The sequence below is a fragment of the Triplophysa dalaica genome, chromosome 17, assembly GCF_015846415.1.
Source record: "Triplophysa dalaica isolate WHDGS20190420 chromosome 17, ASM1584641v1, whole genome shotgun sequence".
NCBI lineage: Eukaryota > Metazoa > Chordata > Actinopteri > Cypriniformes > Nemacheilidae > Triplophysa > Triplophysa dalaica.
In genome coordinates, this window is record NC_079558.1 from 6,708,593 (window position 1) to 6,723,963 (window position 15,371).

At 38.8% G+C, this 15,371-nt stretch overlaps 1 protein-coding gene across 1 annotated transcript; it reads right to left on the reverse strand.

Annotated features, from left to right (window-relative positions):
- Positions 1-1,772: 1,772 nt before the first annotated feature.
- On the reverse strand, positions 1,773-14,975 carry itgb3b (integrin beta 3b). Its single transcript, XM_056771631.1, has 15 exons — positions 14,793-14,975; positions 14,430-14,515; positions 13,357-13,561; positions 12,996-13,248; positions 9,952-10,114; positions 9,634-9,795; positions 9,458-9,553; positions 9,245-9,334; positions 8,676-8,810; positions 7,672-8,098; positions 5,846-6,068; positions 4,902-5,002; positions 4,636-4,755; positions 3,697-3,863; positions 1,773-3,232 (listed from the first exon to the last, which is right to left on the reverse strand). Exons 1-15 carry the CDS (start codon positions 14,860-14,862, stop codon positions 3,164-3,166), a joined length of 2,367 nt encoding a protein of 788 aa, XP_056627609.1. The 5' UTR covers positions 14,863-14,975; the 3' UTR covers positions 1,773-3,163.
- Between the last annotated feature and the right edge of the window lie 396 nt (positions 14,976-15,371).

Sequence of the window (15,371 nt, forward strand, 5' to 3'; positions counted from 1 at the left end):
GTGAACCTTTGGGTTTAATAACTGGTTGACCCTCCTTTGGCAACAATAACCTCAACCAAACGTTTCCTATAGTTGCAGATCAGACCTGCACAACGGTCAGGAGAAATTTTGGACCATTTCTCTTTACAAAAGTGTTTCAGTTCAGCAATATTCTTGGGATGTCTGGTGTGAATCGCTCTCTTGAGGTCTTGCCACAGCATCTCAATCGGGTTGAGGTCAGGACTCTGACTGGGCATGATGCCCCCTCCACCATATTTCACAGTTGGGATGAGGTTTTCATGTTGGTGTGTTGTGCCTTTTGTTCTCCACACATAGCGTTGTATGTTCTTTCCAAACAACTCAATTTTGGTTTCATCTGTCCACAGAATGTTTTGCCAGTAGTGCTGTGGAACATCCAGGTGCTCTTTTGCAAACTTCAAACGTGCTGAATTTTTTTTTTTTGACAGCAGTGGCAGTCCTCCCATGAAGTCCATTCTTGTTTAATGTTTTCCTTATTGTAGATTTGTCAACAAAAATGTGAGCATGTGCCAGAGATTTCTGTAAGTGTTTAGCTGACACTCTAGGATTCTTCTTCACCTCATTGAACATTCTGCGCTGTGCTCTTGCAGTCATCTTTACAGGACGACCACGCCTAGGGAGTATAGCAACAGTGCTGAACTTTCTCCATTTGTAGACAATCTGTCTTACGGTGGACACATGGACATCAAGGCTTTTAGATATACTTTTGTAGCCCTTTCCAGCTTTATGTAAGTCAACGATTCTTGATCGTAGGTCTTCTGAGAGCTCTTTTGTGCGAGGCATGGTTCACATCAGACAACGCTTCTTCAGAACAGCAAACTCAAAACTGGTGTGTGTTTTTTATTGGACAGGCCAGCTTTAATCAACACATCCAATCTCATCACATTGATTGGACCCCAGGTTGGCTGACTCCTGGCTCCAATTAGCTCTTGGAGAAGTCATTAGCCTAGGGTTTCACATACTTTTTCCACCCTGCACTATGAATTTTTAATTGTTCAATAAAAACATGAAAACGTATAATGTTTGTGCGGTATTAGTTTAAGCAGACTGCGTTTCTCTATTGTTGTGACTTAGATGAAGATCAGAACACATTTTATGACCAATTTATGAAGAAATCCAAGTAAGCCCAAAGGGTTCACATACTTTTTCTTTCAACTGTACATACAGTAGAACTACACAAATATCTTTAATGCACATTTTAAATCGCATGTCTATTATCATTTTGATTCAAAGACAGCAAAAGTAACTGGAAGACTTCCAAAGTATACAACTAAATATTTAGATATTAGATATTATAATTTATTATAATTGTAATTGATTTATTTACATTATCGTCGTAGGCTTATTGTTAATTATTTCGTTGTACATATGCTGGTGTTTTTAAAGATAAATCAAATCAAATAAATCAGAATTAGATAGTTGTCATAATTTCTTCTATAATAATCTAATTTTAGACTGTATATTTGAGATTATTATTTGCCTATCAAATTACCTCGTGCCTTCGGCAATAAAGCATTTTGGACAATACAGAATAAAAAAACTCTAAAGCAGTAGTGGCAATATCACTCCACCAGATGTCGTCGTAATTCATTATATGTTGAAACACTAACTCTGTTTTGAGTTTTGTCATTATATGTAAACCACTTTTATAATATATAATTATTTTCAGATGTAAACAGGTTAGATAAATTCAGATATCAAGTCAGATATGTGTCGGTCATTACACTCAAGAAAGAGATATAGAAAAAACAAACTTTTTATCAATGTCCTTTATTAATCCCCTATTAACCCCACTCGCCAACAATAAAATAAAAATAATTAAATGAATTATATTACACTTCTATGTTCAAGTTCAATGTTCTAACAGTGCAAAAATATTGAATCCAGAAGTTCATTTAATTCCCATTAGGGGGCACTGTTACCTTCTTGCAATTGATTTGAGAATGGCTTTTGTCATTCTATCAGTTTATGAATTACGTTTCATCAGGTTATTTTTATTGAACATTTAATGCAACAGACAATACTTACAGTACAACAAAACATATGTATACAGGACTATACAGGACTTTTGGATCTTAGATTTAGGAACAAGGCATACACATCCAAAATCAGTAGCCAACGTAAAGCGTGAATGATCAAGGATGGTGTAATTTCGGAATATTAATAAAGCTATACCCACAGCTTTAAATAAGAACATGTCATTCTCATAATGAGGGATACAGTGTTAACACAACCCATCAGTAGTTGCAACAATTGCTCAGGCTGTTCGCATTCATATCTGTCACAGCCCGCTGCAAGTGGAAAGAGAGAGGAAATAGTTTGGCGTGTGCTGCTGAAATGAGCAGCTAATCTCTCAGGCACTGTGCTGACAAAAATACGACTTGACATTAGTCTAAAGATTATGCTTTATCCAGTGACAAACAAATCTAAGACTTTTATGAAGAGATAGTATAAGTCTGACCGAATAAGGCCATGTTCAGACTTGACTTCTTTTTTGAAGCTGCTAGCATCTGTTTTACATTATAATCCTATGGAGTAAACTCTTTTTTCAAAAAACGTCCTGAGCGATTTTTTAAACGCCAGTGGCTTTTTCTGCAGCTCAGAGCGTCTTCCGAGGTTGAAAAAAGTTAAACTTTTCTAAAAAAGACGCCCTACATCAAGCTTTTTCACAGCTAACCAGAGACCTGTCGCTTCCGTAACAAGATATGAGGAACGTGATTGGTCGAGAAGGCTCGAGCTCGAAAAATTAAATGGTGGCCGAAACGCCCGTTGGAGCATAGTTTTGTACAAGTTTAAGTTTAAAATGTAGTTTTTACATATGTGAAGTTATTGCAGAGACGCTCTCTGTTTAGTTTTAAATAGACTTCCGTTACGCTGCCTATGTGTTTCTTGGCTGCCTTCCTGTACAGACGTCGCCTCTGAAGTCATGACGTTCAGCTGCTATTTGTAACCAAATACGTCCTGTCAAAAAAGAAGTTAAGTGTGAACGTGGCCTTACCTTGTTATTTTGACTGTACATATTTACAGCTATAAAATGTACAACACTTTTCTGTTCTTGCTCTTGCATGATCACAACATGGTTAGAAGATGGTTTACACACAGATATTATCTGTCAACCCTGTGAAGTTCATGTCGGTCACTGTAGTCAGTCCTTGCCTCGATATGTAATGTTGGTAAATGTTGACGTGGCCCCTTTGTAGAGTGGGTTGTGGCCCTACGTGTTGAAAAATACAAAAACGGTTAAGCTTTTTCGCAAAAACATTCTAAATGCCTTTCTATCCTCAATCCTTCTCAAAGCAAGAGTCAAATTACACACATTACTAAGATAAAAGGTTTAGTGGGTAGTGAACAGTAGGCATCAGACAGTTCACATGTGGCTGGAGATGCCGTGTCTCGAGACCTCACCAGGAAAGCCTAATTAGCATTGCCTAATTTAAAGCAAAACTTGCCCAAAGGCACGGAGGCGTTTCCTTGCTTCAGTAGGGAAAACCAGCATGCCGCAGCAACAATAAAATCCTTGTGCCAACATCTATACTTCACTAAGCCACAGTAATTTGAGCTATTTACAATTAAAAGCATTTGTGTAGGAGTACATGCATGTTTTCTTACGAACACATGTACCTCATGTACCAAATGTACATTCATGGGACAAATCTCGAGTGTTTTTAGCTAACTAACCGTTTCCCATTTGGCACGCGCCCGTTCCTCCTCGAACCTTGCAAATTCACGGCGATCGTGGATGGTGATGAGCAGTTTCCAGATGAGCAGGGCGGCCAGACCCAAGAATAAGATGGCACCTGCTACCGACAGGAGCACCACCAAAATATCAGGACCTTTAGGACAGTCTGAAAAAGGGATCGTGAGAGATGACTTTAAAACCAGAGCTTATCGATAAAAATGAATTTAATAATTGAAATGAATCCCCGAAAAAAGATCATTCAAAAACGTTATTGTGAAAAAAAACACGTTGAACACAAAACAAATATATGGGTTTAAAAGAAGTAATTGGAAGATGAAAATCAACGTAACAAAACGTGACATTATAAAATGCATTATTTGCCATATTAGAATATTTTTTGTACGTTTTTTAACACAATTTTGTGGCCTCTTTGTCTTATTCAGTGGGAGAGATGACAGAAAGCAAATTGGGAGAGAGATGGGGGTGGGGTTGGGAAAGGACCTCGAGCGGGGACTTGAACTCGGGTCGGCCGAAGTGCCACATGACGCAGCACTGCCCACAAGCCTCCGAATTGTATGTTGTTTTTATATGTATTAAACTACCGTATGTTGTATATTATTTTCTGGCTTTCACTTCCTGTTTGACTAGTCGGTATGGATTGCATTGTGTCAGCATGTTCTTTAGTAGCTTGGATGTTGTTTATTGCTGCTTTTACAAGACGGGTGCTCCCTGGGTTCTGGAGATGTGTTACTTTCTAGGTAGCTAATAGAGCCCATGTTTCACATATGGGTCCATTAAAGTACAACAGCAGACTCCTGACAGCAGGCTTCTGTATTTACAGCTTAAATACCCACACAGAACACATATACCTGTAAAGTCCTGAATAATGCAATTTTCTCAATACATCTCTGAAATGAAAAGCATTGGCATGGAGTTACCTGGTTCTTTGACTAGAAACAAGATAGATTTGCCGCTGTTGTCTTCATAGTACTGAAACCTTTGCACGCAATCGTCTTCATCCTTATAGGTGCAATTGACTGCATTCTTATCATGAAAGACTGCAAGGTAACATATGGTCGCAAAGAGGGTTAGAATATCGAGGTAGATTGCTTTCATGATTGGTATATAAAGCAATTTATTATTGTGAATTACATTACAATCGGATTTGTTTTGATGAATGACAAAGCAAATGTGATAACAGTACTTAGATCATCCACCAGTGTGATTTCATCTCTGCAGATTCGACCGCATGTCTCATCGTCGAATAGTTTGCCTCTTTTAAAGTGTTTACACTCGACACAATCCCTAGAGTACAAAAAAAAAATGACTGAAATAAAATGCAATGTCAACAAAAACATGCATCATTGTAGTCGCATGACCTCCTCTAGTTCTAAGATAATTAATGAATTATCAGCTTGAAAAAAAATGTTTTAATCTTATTATGTCTTAATATAGTGTAATCATAATAATAATCATAAAAGAGAAATCAGTTGATATTATTTCCTATTCAAGATCTAGAAGGCCAGCTCAAATGTGTTGCATTATGGGATGCTGTATTCTAAACAATGTGTCCTTTACATACCAAAATATGCATACACATCATATACATCATCCCAGCTAACAAAAATATATTCTAACAATGTTTTGATAACATTCCCATTAAGTTATGAAATGTTATTTATTATTGTTTTAAATATCCCACTAACAATGTAAGAATAGTAGTTTTAAACCAATCTTTCTGTAATGCTTTCAGAACGATAAGCGCAACATATATTGTTAATGACATGAATTTTAACGTTTCACTGCAAGAGGGTAGTTGACAAATAAACCGCACGTTTGTCCTTTTTTGTGAAAGCAAACATATTAAAAAAAACAATGAAGATAAATTGATTTTATGATATTATATTTAATATTATAAATGTTCAGAATATAACATTACATATTATTAACTGTTTGTTTTCAAAAAAATTGTTATCACACCATAGGACACATGGTACTGGTAATTTGTCAACTTCCCATGAACATTTTTGATAATTTAACACATTGCAGAATTAGTAAGAATGTGGTACCATCTTAATTTTTTTTAAATGTAGCCCTTATTTAATTCCAATATCTAATGTTTTCTTTTTATAGAAGTAAACCACTCACTTCTTAATGGTGCAGGCATCAGGACAAGTTGGGCATTTGTCGCAGGTGGAGCCGTAGGCCCCAGGCTGAGTGCACTCACAGCTTCCACAAACACACTGGCCACGGCCACTGCACAGCAGCCCTAAACTGGACATACAGGTGTCTGTGCGAGTAGAACAGTTACAGTTTTCCCCCTTCCAATCCGGATCACACTGGCAAAACCCACAGGAACATGTTCCATGACCTGGAATGAGCAATAACCGGAAAAAATTACACAGAGATGGATACAAGTGACCAGATGACCAGAGCACTATTAACAAATGACTGAACAAAGCTCAGATAGACAGATGTGTAAAATGTTTTGAAAAATAATCTTTTATTATGTTTAACTTTCAGTGAGGTTAGTTTGAACGTGAGCCCATAATATTGTAAGGAGTTACACATTCCAGACATGCATACGTGGATCTTTCCCAAATACTGTGCTTAGTATGAATGACAAAGTGAATTGCGCTTAACTGTTGTCTAAAAACTTTTCATTTTTCATTTCTAAAAAAGGGCATATGGTGCCGTGTACTGTCAAGAATGTGACAGATTTAAGAACAGCTTTGATAAGCTTCATTTACTTTGCTTTCCTTGCATGACTATATTTTGCTATGGGGGAAGGTTGAGGCCCCGTTATGTGTGTGGTTTACATGTGTACCGTTTAAACACGTGTGATAGTGTGCATGTATTTTTGGGCGAAAATTACATTTTATTGCTTTGCATGAGTGTGGTGATGAGGGTTTGTGACTTTGGAGAAAAAAAGGAACTACTGAAGACAATGGCTAACCAAATGCAAAACCAAAAATATAATTTGGCATGTAATTATTCTTCACAGACAAACAATAGAATCCAGAACACTGGCTATTCTTAGTTCAGCGACATCATCAGTGTATGACAATGCAGAAAAGTATTTTCTGGATAACACTGGACTTTTGGGAATATTCTATTGAAGCCTTAAGAAACACGTTTAAATCTGTTTTAATGCATGTTGAAGTTTGTTACACATAACCTAGCCACAGCAATTGTATTAAACTTGAAGGATACATTATGAAACCTTTCTGAATAAAGGCAAAAAAATCTGGTTCTGTTTAACCAACCAACCCTGGACATTTCATGAGATGCACAATAGCAGTTGTGCAAAATAGCCATTTTACATAAACTTTGTAGCCATTCCAATGGAACATCAGCACCTCATTTTTAGAACAAACACTCAGGATTCAAACAGGTCAACACATAGTATGCCCTGCCAAGTTCCCCAGAGCATGTTTATTTATAAGAGGAGCAAGAGACCTTTAAGTGTTATTGTAGGTAATTCTTTCGAGGTGAGGTGAGGCAGAGAATCTAACTTGTAAAAAGAGGCTTTACAAAACACAAGATACATTCTGTATTCTTACAGTATATACTTTCTACCATTGCTTACTTAAAGGGATACTTCACACAAAAATTGAATGATTTAATATTTACTCATCCTTATGTCATGTCAAACCTGTATGACTATCTTTCTTGCAGAACACACACAAAAATATATTTTGAAGAACATTGGTAACCAAACAACAATGGCCCCCATTGACTTCCATAATATGGGCACAAACAACAGAGACATTTCTCAAAATAGTAGTCCCACAGTAGAAAGATTTGTATATAGATATTGAACAACATGAGGGTGAATAAAGTATAACAGAATCTGTAATATACAGCTCAGCTATCCCTTTGGCATGACGTTTTTAACTAACCCTAGCACATTTACATTTTAAGCTCAAACTCATATTACACACACTTTATGTGCAGAATAATTTTGATCTTACCTGAGCAGAGCTCTCCTTTATACCGCAGGCAGCTGAAATCATCACACTCGCATCTTTTTCCCCACACCTTGCCGAAATCATTATTGTAGCAAACACACTGCCCGCACACGCAGTCACCCCGGCCGCTGCAGATCACCCTGTCCGGACCGCTGCAGGCGTCCTGCTTAGTGGGGCTGTAGTCCCCCTCTGCACACTCACACCTGGGGCCCAGTCGTCCTGGGTTACACAGGCATATCCCACACTCGTAGGTGCCGTTGCCGTGGTGACAGACGGGACTGTCAGGCTCGGCCTTCGCTTGACATTTACACTCGCACTCGATGTTGACTGTGATCTGCAGGGTGTCTTTGAAGCCCACAGGCTTGATGGTGAAGGTCTTGCGTTTCTGTTTGGGGCAGCCCCTGGCCCTAGCCTCTACTGTAAATGAGACCTGGAGAGATGGGACAGATCATTCAAAATTCAACAAAACTATGTTTTATTTAAAATTAAAAAAACTATGTCTTATCATTCCAGTGTTGACAGTTATGGTGTGCAGTCTGCTCAGCATACAGTGATACGTGACTGGGCAGACAATACGTGATTGACAGACAGTCTGAACAAAGCGCAGGGTAGATTGAGTCAGAGAAGTACAGCAGAGAACAGGAAACAGGCAAATCTTATCCCTAGACACACTCAGCAAAATGAGTAACGGGACATTACGCCTATTTGTCATGTACTGTATGTGTGTGTGTTTAGTTAACTATTCGTTAGGAAGGAAGTGAAGCAGCACATTTTAATGCAATTCATTTATCAAGGGTGGAAGATGATTACACATTAGAAAGAGCATTTCCTCTTCATCCTCCTCCTTTTGTAGAACAAATATTCGAACGGAAAAGAGGGAGTGACAAGAGAGGGGAGGAATGGAATAAATACTCTGGTTAAGCAATACAAGGAATTTTATAAGACAGCAATAAAAATGAAGTTTGAAAAGGGATGTGAAAAGAAAAAGAGAGGGAGATGATACTGACTGTATCTCCTCTTTTGAGTCCAGAGCAAGATTTCAGTCCTGGGATGACCTCTCCGTTGAGACACGTGGCATTAAATGTCAGACTGAGCTCTTCAGGGACATTCAAGAGCTCCAGCTCAACCTTAGAGCGCAGTTTCTGTTGTATACAAACAAACAGATCAGTGACAACACAAAGCTTGACCTGCATAGTGAAGAAATATGGATGAGAGAATTGTTTTAAAGTAGCTCTTGATCTAAAGAAAACCCTTAGAGTGACTGTTCACCCAAAAATGAAAATGATGTCATCATTTACTCAAACTCTTGTCATTTCAAATCTTGTCTTTCCACACAACACAAAATATATTTTGAAGAATGATGTTAAAAGGCACCCATTCACTTGCGTCTGTATTGTAGTCATTCAATAGAAGTGAATGGGTTGCTGCTCGGTTACCGACTTTCTTCGAAACGGCTTCTTTTGTGTTTTACGGAGGAATGCAAGTGATACGGGTTTGAACTGACAAGAGGGAGAGGAAATGATGATAAAATTGTCATTTTTGGGTGAACTATCACTTTAAGTAAAAGGGGCCTCACAGCGTATGCGTCCTGTATTAACTGGATGACATTGTGCGAATCTTCAGACAGAATCCCCACTGCAGTGCCAGGAATTAGTTCACTGTAGTTCTACATGAGATATAGAGTAACAGAACAAAAGAGAGAGAACAGTAATGAGAAGAGAAATATCAGGCCAAAATCATTTAATGTGAACCTCAAAATAATATAAGAAGAAATAGTCTGGAATTTTACCTTATATAGTGATTCTACATGGGTGGTCACAGCGAAAATGAGATTTATGTTGTTTTCAGACATTTTCTCTGTGATTAAAGCCAGGGAGGGGTAGTCCTGTTGAATTTCACAAGTAAGGTATTATCCAATAATATACTGTACATACCAAACGTAAAGACACTGAACATTATAAGTACCATAGTTGTCGACATGTTGTACACGTTGTCTGTGCCCACATGGCATTGGCCATCATTGGGTCGCACAATGCCTGCCAGGCGTCCGTCCAGCGCCACGTGTGTCTTGGCATCTGTGGTGAAAACCAGTAGGTGGGATGCACCCGGCCTCCAACCAATTTTTTCCTGGAAGAACAAATGAAGACAAAAAGAGTGCTCACATTACAAGAAGGCCAAAACAACCTATTTAAAAGTTGTTTATTAAAGCGTGAAGTTTGCTGGTTTTAGTCAGTAAAGCACGTGCTCTCTGTCTCTCTATGTAGCTTGTTTAAAGTCTCTAACCTTGCACACAGCTGCCTGTATGATGGCATCAAAGCCTCCCTCTGGAGCATCTCTGTTGCGAGACACTTTCTGTTTCTTCACCTCCTCTGTAAAGCGGCTCACCTCCTCCGTCAGAGAGAGAACATGTCTGTAGCCAAACTGAGGCTGACACTTGTATGGGATCCTATAATGAATATGAGAATTTAATGATTGTAGATTTTTTGTCATAATGAACTTCTTACAGCACGAAGAAAATGTTTAACTTTTTATTTTAATTTGTATTTTGTTTTCAAGTATGAATATCTAAACATTCTTGTATTCATGAAAATCAATAAATATTTACTTGAGAAGCAAAATGACCTTGTATAGACAGTTTCATTGGATGCACGTGCCTGTCTTGTGTTTGCTTATCGGTCTGGCTAGTGGCAAATAATAGAATAATTTATATTTATATTAATATCCATTTATATTCATATTTATTGTATATTGATTGTATTGAATTATAACTACTCAAAAAAAATTCAACCTCAGATTTAAAGGGGTCAAGAACACGTGTTTTCCTTTGTCTTTGGTGTTTTATAAGTCGCTCATGCATGTATTAGACACATAAAATTGCAAAAAAGATGCATTCTATCTAAAAGCGAAGTCTCACCCAGACCTTCCTGAAACGCCTCTTGTAACCACACCCCCACAAATCTACATCAGTTCGTGGTATAGTTTGAATAAGACCGCCCAAATGTATACGAAAGTAAGGTGCGCGTACCTGCCATTACAATTGCTTTTGAACCTGACGTTCCAAATATGGTTAGAGGCGTTACATTTCCGTCACACGCGACCAGTATGCGACCAATCCCTACGTACTGATAAACTGGCCAATCGTTGCACACCTCGCTTTTCAGAGCGATGAGCTTTGTAAAAAAACTGCACGTTTCAGAGAGGGTGGGCAAAGAGGAGATACAAACATATGTGGAAAATACAGCGTTTTTGAACCTTAAATCGTGTATACACATTGATTACATCTAAAACATAGCCATGTCATTTGACCCCTTTAACATATGTAACACCAGGGTCTCCGTGTCCCTTTCTGCCTGTTGCTGTGATTGCGCACAGATAAGGAGATCGTCCAGATAAGCAAACCTGAGAAATGTTCTGTGTACTTGAATATGTCTATATGGAAAGAAGCGTCCTTGAGATCTACTCTGAGTTCGTAACGTAAGCTATTTGAACCAGTTTCAGCGGGCATGCTGATATGTCCTGGCTGGAGGTTTTCTGGGCAGACAGGAATCTTCTCCTTCTTTTTTCCTCCAATCTCACTGTTGGCACATTTTCGCGACAGTGGACACAAACAGTGCTTTGGGATCGACAGTGTTTGGGGATCCTGTGTCGAGCTGGCGACCCATCTCTTTGAATAATTCAGCCTGGTATGCTGTCAAAGAGCTGTAACATTCAGGGCTATGACATCCAAAGCAGATGACTTGTACAATTTCTGGAAGCAAGACGCTGAAAATCGTTCTGTCTTACCAGGGAGCGTTGCGGCTGCCGATGAAAGTGCTGCTCTGCGACCTGGAAGCAGGTGGTAGCCAACCGAGAACTCTACCGGAGCGGGGTCGGCTAACACCTTTCCCCCGTATCTTGTGTATAAAGTCACGCAAAGCATTTAATGGGCAGGCGGTGGAAAAAGGCTTATCCCAATGTCTCTTCATCTCCGCCCTGCATGCCAGGACTGCCAGAATGAACTGACCAACCGGCACAAGGGGTGATGGCAATCTCATGCCATCATAGAGGTCCCTCACTGCCTCTTGGCCAACTTGCTGAAATCTAATTCAGCAGAGGTGGCAGACGGGGGATCTCCACTTTGGCTGCTGGGTGGACAAGATTAATTTCGTAGGAGGATGCAACATCCTCTTCCTCCTCATCCTCGTCTAAAAGATGTGGGGATAACTCCTCATCTTCATCGTCCTCTTCCCCCGCTTTACCCGCGAGGGCATCGCCAAAGAGAGGGAGGAGAACGGGGGATTCCACATCCACAATATATATATTAATATGCGACTGTTTAACCGTCTCCTCTCTGGGCTGAGTTACAGAAAAGCATGGGTCCTTGTTTTTTGCTATCGCGACTCTTAGTCTCCTGTCCCAAATCTTAGCAGGAAAACCAGAACAAATCGAGCAGCTACCTTAGTCGCCGTTGCAATTGGTCTGTCGGTGCAACAGATGTGGTGCAATCGGTCACACCTGAGGCGTTCCCATAGTGAGATACCATACGGATGTTAGAAAGACAAGCAAGAAGAACCGTAACTTAGCTAAACTAGTCTCTCCAATATTTTGAATTTAGACTTCGATACCAATGTCAATGTACCATCTGGTTTGTTTAAATGCGACCAAACTACAGGACCCATTCCAAAATTATACAATTATTATACAATAGAATTATAATATAAATTAATATTAATATTAATATTAATATAAATTAAATTAAATTAAATATAAATAGTTGTATTATTAGACACAAGCTAAAGGCTGCCAAACACAAACCGGAAGTTAACTGGGCGTACAGGCACACGTCCGATGAAGCGGTCTATATAAACCTCACTACAGACAACTGATATAGCTTTATTATACCGTATCCTAATACACTCTAATTGTTCGTTTTCCGCATTAGGAGGTAAAAAAATCAAGACAAAACACAAACTATTTTATTACAAAGATACAAGTTAAGAATATAATTTTAGTGTGAATGACTGCAAAGAAAATAAGCAGGTTGCTAAAAACTCCGGTTACTGTGAAACCATAATGCCAAATCTAGTGACGAGTGTTGGTCATTAAACCTTTGCTGGGGCAAATGAGTCACAACATTGAATGAGGTGTTTTACAAAACCGCTTATTTTGTGTGTATCTCAGCATAAAGGATGCCACACAGAGACAGTTCAACCAGAGGTGTGTCAAAATATTTAACATCAGATTCTGTCTGCCACAACACCGCCCACTTACATAACGTAATTACCACCCGTCATCTGTAATTTGAGTTTGTGTTCAGCGTGTAAATATATGTGTTGGTCATCACTCACGAATAGCAGGGATTTAACACAGCCTCCTGAGGAGAGATGTACATGTACGGAGACACCGGTTTATCCACAAAAGCCCCGAAGCCCATTCGCAGATTACTGGTGGTTTTACTCATCTCTTCAGCCAGGCCCCGTCCCAGTTTCCGCAACTGAGACAAGTCATCGTTCATGGAGTAGGACAGGTCCATCAGATAATACAGATCCACAGGGTAATCCTCAACTTGCCGGACTTTAAGTTTGAAGACTTGAGAATCATCTGCAGGAACCAAGGATCATGCATGCAAATTTATCACATTTTACCTTGTTAAATCCTACTCAGAAAATGCAAAAAAAAAACACAAGTCACATCTGAACCCGAACTCACCAGGTCTAAGAGTGATGTACATGCGCTGTGGTTTGATTTGTGTGACGTCGGTGGTGGATCCAGATGCCTTGTCACTAAGAGGCTTGTCCTCTGTTACAGACGTTTTGCTGGTGGGATACTCCAGGCCTCTTTTACTGCATCCTGCTTCTATAAGATTCTTCTTTAGGTCACACCGGGAGGATCCAGAGACATCATGTCCAAATCCCTGTTTGGGCACCCGATATAGGCAGTACAGTTTTTGTAAAAGGCACTTAAAGGGATAGTTTACACAGAAATGTAAATAATTTGATCACTTAAACACTCTTATTTCAAACCTTTTGCAAAACACAAAAGAAGATATTTTGAAGAACGTTGGTAAGCAAACAACATTATCCCCCACCGAATTTCATTGTACAGAAACAAAACCACTAAGACATTTCTCAAAATATCTTTTTTTGTGTTGAACACCAAAAAAAGAGTTTAATACAGGTTTTGAATGCCACAAGGTTAAATAAATGATCACAGAATGATTCTTTTTGCTGAACTATCCTTTAACAAACATTAGTTCCTGCCTCAATGGTGGGTCTGGCTCCATCAGACAACAGATGTGTTTGGGGGGGGGCAAAATTTAAAACTTATCTTAAGGAAACACTTTTCATTTACTTCCTCAACATCATAAAACTGAAGACAAATGACATTTAAAGTGCATGATTGAACATTTGCACACAGCGTTGGAAATGGAAACAATTTCAACTGTTTATATACAATATTTAATTAAAATGTCAGTCACACTCCAAATGGTGGTATTGCTTGGTCAGACCATAGTCTGCTCTTAAAGTGGTTTTATTTAATTCCGTAAACAACAAAAGTTGTAAAATTGCGTTTTGATCTAAAGAAGACAAAACAAACTTTGAAAAATTTGATCACATGAAGCCCTTTTTTAATACTCATAAAACAATGATCTAAACATTATCACATATACTTCTACCAAAGGTCAACCACTTGATTCTTATCCAAGAGCACTTCAATTTCACTCAGCAATATCACCTACGAAAACTAAAGTAAACTACATTAAACACTGTAAAGCACCACACCTCTTCAAAACACCAGGCACAGGTAGGATGAACAGCCAGACACTGCTGACATGTACTGGCCCCTCGAGAAGTACAGATGTTGGAGCCTAAGGAAAAATAAATTGTATACAGAATCTGATCTCCAGTTTCATTATGTAATGCATTGTAATTAAAGGTCAACATAAGCTATAACGTACACAAAGGATTTTACAATCACACTCCCCTGATCAAAGTAAAGATTTTTTACATATTAGATGATCAGATTACAACATAATGCACATGAATGAATACATGTCAAATGTTTTATATAGCCTAGTGAAAAGAAAGAATATGAAACCAGAAATGTTGACACATATCCAATAAAGGGAAAAACAGAGAACGTACCTAGTACAACATCTGTTTGAAATAAACAATAAATCCATAAACTGAAGGCGAGTTTGGATAAAGTCTCCATCTCGGATAAATGTCCGATAGATTCAGGCGTTGAACGCGCTTCACTTCTTCACTCTGCGTCCTCGCCTCCCTCCTCCCTTAACGTTACAACACGGACACCAGAGTAACTCCAAATATAGAGTAAATTGTGGCAAAAGTGCGTTTATTTTCGTTGGGCTGGTGGGAGGCAGAGGAGTGGCCAATTTTACGGACATTTGCTACAACTGGCAACCTTTAATACTTTCATAATGCCATCATGATTAAAACATGGAAAAGTGATTTTTTGCACGACGATCACACAGGTAGACTTTACCAATGACATAACTGAATCAAATGTGGAACACATTACTTACAGTTACATTACGGCATTTGGCAGACGTTTTTATCCAAAGCGACTTGCTTTTATCCTATACATTTTACATAGGTATTTGCAATCCCCCGGGATCGAACCCACAACCAATGTTCTTACCACTGAACTACAGGAAAGAATTGTTTAATTTGGATAAACAATGCCAACATTCAGTTACTTGT